An 8893-nucleotide genomic window follows, 5' to 3' on the forward strand; every position below is an offset into this window, starting at 1 on the left:
CAATCTCTAGAAAAACAAGACAAAATCAACAGGAAAACATTTTATTGGCAGAAAAACAAGATGTGTTGTTAAGGTCATAGATCAGCGGCCAAACGAACACATGCCGCATTTATGTGAATTTTACCTTTTATTTGTGGTGTTTATTATGTTTCGGGCCACGGTGGTGGCAAGTGATGTGTCTCATTTCAATCTTTAATTTTTTGCAGCACTGTCCAAGCACACCTGCGCTGATTGCTCCTGGTCAGGCAAGGTTTCCCTTCATCAGCCACCCAGCTGTGGTGGAAGGGGCTGTGCTTCTGGTTCTTTTGCCATCAATTTGCTGGGAAGGAAATGAAACCTTTTCTGTCATATCTTCTGACTGTGCTATCTCACACATCTTTGATCATATTTGTTCCTAGGCCAAAAAAAAAAAAAAAAGAAAGATCCACCCAGCTGCTTATCACTGAGAGCAAGCAGAGACCTTCCGGGCACCTCCTGAGGCTTCTCCAGATTTGCAGTATTGTCATAAATACCTCTTCTACGCACACTTCGAACTGTATCAGACACTGTTGTAATTTCTGGCTTCAGCTGTCAAGGGTAATTTAGAGCACACAAAAGAAGGGAGGTTCGTTTTTGTTTAACCTCTGCAACGGCTTGTTGTGTTCTTTCCTCCTTTCTGAGGCACTAATGTGTCTTTTAAAAATAGTTTCCTTTCTGTTCAGGCCTCCTTTTAGCTGTTCTTTAGGAAACACCTGCAGATTCTCCTAGTTTTCCTTTGAGAACGTCTTGACTCTCCAGTCCTGAAGGACTTTTCCCCGGTGAGGTTCTGATGGGCTGTCCTTCCCTTGCAGCATTTGAACAAAAGTTCTGCCGATCTTTCTGGCCTCCCTGGTTTCCGATGAGAAACCCACTGTCATTCGAACCATTTGCCCTCTATGATACTGTTGCTTTTATGAGTTTCCTATCTCTCTTTTTTGACGGGGAGGGGAATCTGTTTTTAGATTTCAGAAGTCTATCTGTGATAGATCTTGGTCAAGATTTCTCCTAGTTTATTCTGTCTGGGGGTTCTTTTCTCTTCTTGAATCCCCACATTTATTCCAGAGAATAACTTGGGGAGTAAGCCATTGTTTCTTTCAATGTTTCAGCCCTTCCTCTTTTTCTCGTCTTTCTGGAACCGAGGACATGAAGTTAGACCTTTTGTTATAGTTCCACGGTGCTTGAGGCTCTGTTCACAGCCCCCCTCCCTCCGTTTTATTTTTTCTGGGTTACTCAGATCTGGCAATTTATTGTCTATCTCCACATCATGGATTCATCTCTCTGCCCCTTTCATTCTCTGCTTGGCTCACCCATGCAGTTACTTTAAAAAAGACATCTCAGCTAAGCTCTAAAGTTGCCATCTGGTTCTTCTTTATATATCCTATTTCTATGCTCATATTTTTTTCAGTTGTTTTCAGTGTGTTTTGAATTGCTCATCAAAGCACTGCTATCATGGTTTCTTTAAAATCTTTGTGAAATAATTCAAACGTCACTGTCACTTGGTTAAATAATGCAAACCGCTGTATCTAGTGATCATCTCTCCATTCAGCTGGAAGCCCTCCTGGTTCTTGCTAGGATGGTTTAAAATCACAGCCTGAACATTTGAGGTGTCAAGAAACTCCAGGTCTTATGTAAAGGGGGCATCATCTCATTCCCCAGGCACAGAAACCCAGCTCCTCCGGAGCCCTCTGTAGACACCTGGGGTTGGGGGTATTCTGCCTCTCCTGTAGGTTGCTGGTCCCTCCCTGGCCTGGGCGGTGGGCAGGAGCACCTGGTTAGTGCTCCCTATCACCTCCACTGACACCTCGAGGTGTGGGTGACCCCATTACCACCAGGTGGTATCCCAGTCCTGAATCTATACTCAGTGCCTCTGTTAGCACCTCAGCAGGGACTGGGTGGGGGAGAAGCCTCGGCTCCCCCAGGTGGTCTCCACGGACACGTCTGGGTGCAGGAAGTCATCTGGAACGTAGTGCAGCAGCCCATTCTGCTTGTGTGTGGCTCCATCTGGGGGAGCAAGGTCCTGCCACTCTGCCTGGAGCTAGTAGGGTGGACGGCACAGCTCCATGGTCCAAGTACTGGCCCTGGGAACAAAACTGCAAGGAACTTGACTAAGAAGGATTTCTGACTGGAGCAGAAGAGCGATAACGCTGAGATGTAACCCCTGCGCCACCAGGGAGGCCCTACATTGTCCTTTAATTCCAGTCAGCTACAACCTGCTGATGAAGGCTTTCTCACAAGTGCTGACATTTTACTGTTTCTACCCTGTACTTTTGCTACTGTTCTACAAGCTTGACTCAGGTGCAGTCTTCTGTACATGGAGAGAGTTGTGGGGAGTTGATTTTTTTTTCTTGTGTGTTTTTCTTTGATGCTTGGTGAGGGCTGACCGCTGACTGAAGGTTTTTCTACATTCATTACACTCATAGGGTTTTTCCCCGTGTGAATTCTCTGATGTTTGGTGAGGGCTGACTTTTCATAGAAGGTTTTTCCACATTCAGAACATTTGTAAGGTTTTTCTCCTGTGTGAGTTCTTTGATGCACAACAAGGTTGGATTTTACACAGAAAGATCTCTAGCATTCATTACATTTATAGGGTTTCTCACCTGTGTGGGTCCTTTGATGTTGAGTGAGGTTTGATTTCACACAGAAGGTTTTCCCACATTCACTGCATTTGTATGGTTTCTCTTCCGTGTGAGTTCTCTGGTGCACCGTGAGGGCAGACTTCTGGCAGAAGGATTTTCCACATTCATGACATCCATAAGGTTTTTCGCCTGTATGACTTCTCCGATGTTCAGTCAGGTTGGACTTCACAAAGAAGGACTTCCCACATTCATTACACTCATAGGGCTTTTTCCCTGCATGTGTACTCTGATGGTGAGAAAGGTGTGTTTTCTTCAGGAAGCTCTTCTCACATTTATTACAGTCATAGCTTTTCTTTCCTTTGTGAGTGCTCTGATTTTGAAGAAGGCGCGACTTACTTAAGGCTTTTCCACGTTCATTACACTTGTTACTTCCCCCTCTCACGTGTGTTCTCTGTTGCTGAGTGAGTTTCAGTTTTTCACAGGGAGATTCCTCACCTTTATTATCTCTAAAGTTTTCCTCTCTTGTATTCATTCTCTGACTTAAAGTGAGTTGCAACTGCTTTCTGGCTTTACTACTGTTAACACACTCACTGAGTCCTTCAATTGTATGAGTTCTCTGATGTTGAGTAAGGCATGGCTTTTCGTGGAAGACTTCCCCACATGTATTACAATCACAGATTTTCATTCCTGCATGAATTCTCTCACATGGAATGTGGTATGATTTATGCAAGATTTCTTCACTCTTACCAGGTTTTTTTCCTGTGTGTATTGTCTGATGTTGAGAAAGGTTTGACTTATTGCTAAAGGATTTTCCAAATTCACTCCATTCCTGTGAGGACTCCCTACTTTCACTAGATTTATGTGGTTTCCTGTCCCTAAGTGGTTTTTGACACGTATTGAGCTTTAGCTCTTGAAAGAAGGCTTGCCCAGACTCATTACCTTTGGGGACTTTCTCTCCTGTGTAATCTCTCTTACATAAAACAAGGGTCCTTTTCTTGTTAAAGGCTTTCTCAGTTATTATATTCAAAAGTTTCATCCAAAGCTGAATCCTTCCATTGCTGAATAAAATCCTCATTATGACTGAGATTTCTTCTTTTGCTCATTTCCACAGGGATTTTTCTCTATATGAGTTTTCTTATCAACGAGCTCATATTCATTGAAACCATCAGACTTTTTTCTGACATGGCTTCTATTACTAATAATTAACTCTGAAACACTTTTCAAGCTTCTTCCAAATGCTATTGAAGGCACTGGTTTTATGGCTATATTAAATGCTTCTTCCAAGACCTTACTCCTCTCCTTCAGCAATGTTTTGTCTCAAATATTGATGAATAAAGTTTGCCTCAAATATTCATCTTCATTTTCTTGGCTTTCCCCTTTCATGTTATTTATTTTCTGGATTTCTAGAAATATGAAAGTTTAGCATACATTATAAATGCTAACATATTTTAGGAATAGAGTCACACACAGATGCACTACGTTGAGCTGATTCTTGGGTTTCAAACATAGCCTGCTGAGCTGAAACAACTTGTAAGCAAATATTTATTCTAGTCTTTAAATTTGGTCAAATGAAAAGACAGAAAACAATTTTTAAAAGGATTGGAAAGCTAAAAATGAATACAAGTAGCTTTGTATTGTTACAAATATCACTCTTAAAGGGTACAAAGTTTGAAATAAGATACAAGGGATGGTGAATTTGAATAAAAGATGCCAGAGAAATAAATGGTCCTTGGATCAGGGTATCAAAAAATGGGATGGAGACGGGAGACATTGGGTAGTGACACAAAGCAGACTGAAGGGTGATCACAGGAAGTATCAGAGAACCATTAGGTCTGGCGGCAAATCAGACGCTAGAACTATTTCCTCCTCTTCCCTACACCTTAGCCAGGCAGTAGGGTATCCTTTCTCCACTTCACGTATTCTAACTTCTTCTTTTTTCCATTCTGCAATTTAATGATTTACTTTATCAATGGATTGTGCGATGTCATGATAGTTTTAATTTCACTTTTCTTTTCTTTTTTAAAAAAAGATTTATTTATTTATACATACAAGAACTGGGGTACAGGCCAGAGATGCAGGAGGTTAGAAAAACCTCTTTTGAGTTCCATCCGTGGCAAAACCTGCAAGTAGATACTGTCTGGACAGTATGTTCTAACAATGCTATTTCCACAGCACTGGCTTGTGTGAGGCTCTCTGTTTATGCTTTCATTGCTCTTGGCTATTTTTCCACTTAAAAAAAAAAGTGGGGCCCTCCCTAGTGGCGCAGTGGATTAAAGCACAGCACTAAGAAGCTAAAGCCACTTCCACATGAGTTCAATTCCCGCCTGCACATGGCGTGGCAGACCTCTCCTGACCTGCCCGCTGCTCCCCTCGGGAGTGTACTTCATCAGTCAGCCTGTTCTGCTCCCCACTCTGTCTCTGGTGAATCCTCTCACCACCCCTGCATCTCTGGTCTGTACCCCAGTTCTGTATGCACAAATAAATCTTTAAAAAAAAAAGTGAGCTTTTAGCTGCCACAAACTACCATTGAAAAGGGAGCTGATATTTACTTTTATTTTTCTTGAGATACTTGGTAGGAAAAGAAGGGGCAAAGCTGATTCTGCACTTCCACCTCTGTTTTGGGGCAACACAGCTCATTTGGGGAGACCCCGCACCCTGGTTCTCCCTGTGGCAATAGGTGCTCCTTCTCGGCGTGTCTCTCACTAGATTCTGCATCCTTTTGACCTCCGAACAGAGCCTGTAAAGGAGCAGGTCTTGACTTTCCAGGGATATCACTAAGAGCAGGATCCAGGCTTTAGCAATCCAAATAAGCCCTGCCTCCTCTGGTCCCACTGACTTCTTGGCTGTTTCCCGACTATTCCCAGCACACTCCCATCTTGGAGGGTAGGCCTCTGCTGTTCCCTCGACCTGGGAAACTCTCACATAACCCAGGGCTCATTCCGTGCCTTGATTTTTTTTTAAAAACTCCATTTCGCTGTCCCTGTGCAAATGCTCACCTCCTCAAAGAGCTTCCCAAAAGCACCATGCCCTGTCAGTCTCTCTCCTTCATCTGACTGCTTTTTCAGAGTTCTGGTTGCTACCAGACATAACATGCATTTATTTGTTCTCTGGAGCTTCTGACAGGAGGGGAGTCTTTGCTTCTGTGTCTTCTGTGCTTAGAATGTGACTGGCAGGCGCTCTAGGCATCTTTGTTGAATAAACATATACATTAATAAATGCATATTGACAGAGTGTTTGGCACTGGAGGGAAGAGGAACAATGTCCATTGCTAACCAGAAAGAAAAGCAGAGATGATGAGGAGGGAGGCAGCGATAGAGGAACTGAACAAACTTCTCTATAAAAGTCAAACAGTAAATAAAGGGCATTTACCCATGAGGATGGTTATTTGGAAGTTTGATGCATGAGATGATAACCTGTCTTTAGTCACTTTTACAAGTCTGTAGCCTCTAGAGGGGATTTCCAGAGCACATGTAAAAGACAACTGCCTACTCTCCCTGGTGGCTCAGCGGGTTGGAGTGTTGAACTGAGAAGCTAATCCAAGCTGTGGTCACTGCAGTGCAAGTTTGATCCCCATCCTGGAGGAGACCCACATGGTGCAGGATACCTCGCCTGTCCCACCTGCTGCTCCCCTCAGCAATGTATTTTAGTTGATCTGCATGTTCTGCCCCCAACTCTGTTTCTGGTGAATCCTCTCACCGCCCCTGCACCTCTGGCCTGTACCCCATTTCTGTATGAATAGATAAATAAAATCTGAAGAAGAAGAAAAAAAAAAAGACACCTGCCCTGATCTGGCGACTTGGGGCCTACTTTCCAGCAGTTACCTTATTTCTGACCTTATTCACTCACTTGCATGGGCCTGACTTGGGAGCTTTCTTGTTAGTATCCACGGCTCCTCTCCTTGCTCCAGCTTGAATATCAGCTCAGGTTTGGTGTGACATCGCCCTGTTGTGGGAAATGACATGGGCCTTGGCAGTGCTGCTAGGGGTCAGACCATTGGAGGAGTCCAAAGGGAGAAGCTTCAGGAGCTGTTCAATCAGCACCAGTGAGGTGAGTGTGCGCATCCTTTCAAGTTCCCCCAAAGGGAACTTGAATCCAAACTCCCAAGCCTAACACTCCCTGCATTCTACAACACCTGGTCCCTGAGGTAGCCAGGGAGAGCTGCACAAGAGCCTTACCCAGGGACAGCAGGTACCTGTAGTTCTCCAGCATCACCTCCCTGGGCCGGATCCAGCAGCAGCCACTCCTTCTGGGTGAAGTCCACGGACATATCCTTAAACCACATGGATCCCTGTAACAGCCCAATCCTGCTCAGTCTCAAGGATTTTTAAGATCACCAAGCACAGGAAAACATGCAAGGACTAATTCCTACAGTGTTAACTCTTAAGAGTGTACCAGGAAGAGTTACAAAGGATGTCAAAGAAGTACTTTCCTTTATGTTAGACTTTGTGGGAGAAAAGAGGCATCATACAGAAAGACTACCTCTCTGTGTAGTCATTAATTCACTTATTCATTCAGAAAGCAACCTGAGTTCTGCAGGCCTAGGGCTGTTCTGCTTCAGAAGACACTAAGGTGAAAGACACGGGCCTTGTTTTTAAGGTGTTTACAGATGGATGAGGGCACCCTGCGTTTAAACACACACATGCAACAGTAAACTGGGGGAACTGAGAAAGAAGGTGTGGACAAAGGAGCATCAGGTCTCAAAGGAGCGGAGAACAAAGCTTCTGGTTTATTTCTAGTTTGACTTCCTTGAGGACAGAGACACGGACTGCACACCGGCTGCGAGTTTTGTGTGGACATGGGGCAACAGGAAGTCCAGAAACATCAAATGGGAAGAATAAGATAGCCTTACCCAGGGACAGCAGGTGCCTGGCGAGGGCATGGAGAAGGTAAAGAGCAGTAGAGGTCTTGGGGTCAGACATGGGGCCATTTTGGACTTTCTCTTAGAGACCAGAGGTAAACACTCTCCAACTATTTAACCACCCATCAATAAAATTTCCTTAGTGTATTTATTTATAAGTTACACATGGCTCTAGCCACACACCAGAAGGAACGGTTAACATTCTTAATTTTTGAGCTATAAAACTAATATAGGAAGGGTGTTCTAATACTTTTTTTTTCCTTGCCAGGGGAGAGTGTGAACACAGACCCCCGCTGCCAAAAAGGAAGCAGGTAAGTTCCCCCCACCCAGAGTGCAATGGGGGAGTCTCCCCTGGGGAAACTACCTTTGTGGTCATGGCTCCCCACTGCCAGGTAGTGAATGTTCTTTTTCTATATCACACCCAGCTTGATCGCCTGGTGTAGTTCTCAGGGGTGGACACCCCTACTCAGGAGATGACCTCCAGGCGATGGGAACACTGGCATAATGACATGGCCAGAGGAATAGGCTGAAACTAGTGTTCTAGCAGCAGAGAGAAGGTGGCTTTAAAGCAGGAGTTCTCAAGACACGGGTCCACCCGCCTGGTGCATCTGCTGACATCTGCCGACAGTTCTGGTTATCAGGCCAGAGGAAAGGGTGCTGCTGGAGAAGGGTGGAGTGACCCGGGGTGCTGCAAGCAAGCTCAGAAGCACAGGGCAGCTGCGACAAGAATGATCTGGTCCCAGACATCTACAGCTGAGCCCAAGGAAGCCCGTTAGGGAGCAGCAGCCTGATAGGAGACGACCACCCATTTCCACAGTGGCAGCGGGACTTAGCAGCAGGAGCTGACTTGAAGTGGAGTGAGAGAGTAAGTAGTGATGGAATGAGCTGATGGCCAAGAGTGGCTGGGTCAATACTGGATCAGTGGACAAAGCAGGAAAAATTGCCAGCCAGGCAGAGGGTGGGCGGGGTAAATCTTGGCACGCTACCCTAAAGGCGTGGGTAACAGCTGGAGATGCCATGGCCACTGGATGCAAGGTCGCGGGGCTCAGGAGGGCTAGGACAGCGAGAAATGTTGGGAAATCAGGGACATCGCAGTGGTACCTGAAGCCATCGGATAGGGAACTTGCCCACACAGAAGGCAGAGACCGAGTCCATCAATGGCCATACTTTCCAGTTCAATTAGTCTACTTCACTAATACACTCTAGTCTACTTCACTAATACACTCTTTATACACCACAGGTCAGGCCCTTGACAAAAATGTACCAGAACTGAAAAATTACATCAGGTTAAATAAGTGATAAAAATGAAAGATATTTTCAGATACTGTGATTTCTGGCGGTGGAATCATCTGAGACAACGTCAGGGCCTCTGGGTGAGCTGGGACCAACCTCCCAGCCCCGACAGTGAGCAGAGAGCCTCTTTCTACCTGAACGGGGCTGC

At 45.1% G+C, this 8893-nt stretch overlaps 1 protein-coding gene across 1 annotated transcript; it reads right to left on the reverse strand.

The window, feature by feature from the left end:
* Positions 1–2296: 2296 nt before the first annotated feature.
* Positions 2297–6876, reverse strand: LOC101624954 (zinc finger protein 248-like). The gene is given in 3 exon segments (XM_012728129.1): positions 2297–2451; positions 2454–2964; positions 6787–6876. Coding segments are annotated over 3 exon segments (756 nt in total).
* Positions 6877–8893: the final 2017 nt, after the last annotated feature.

The sequence above is a fragment of the Condylura cristata genome, unplaced genomic scaffold (genome assembly GCF_000260355.1).
Source record: "Condylura cristata isolate star-nosed mole 26May11 unplaced genomic scaffold, ConCri1.0 scaffold00022, whole genome shotgun sequence".
NCBI classification, from domain to species: Eukaryota; Metazoa; Chordata; class Mammalia; order Eulipotyphla; family Talpidae; genus Condylura; species Condylura cristata.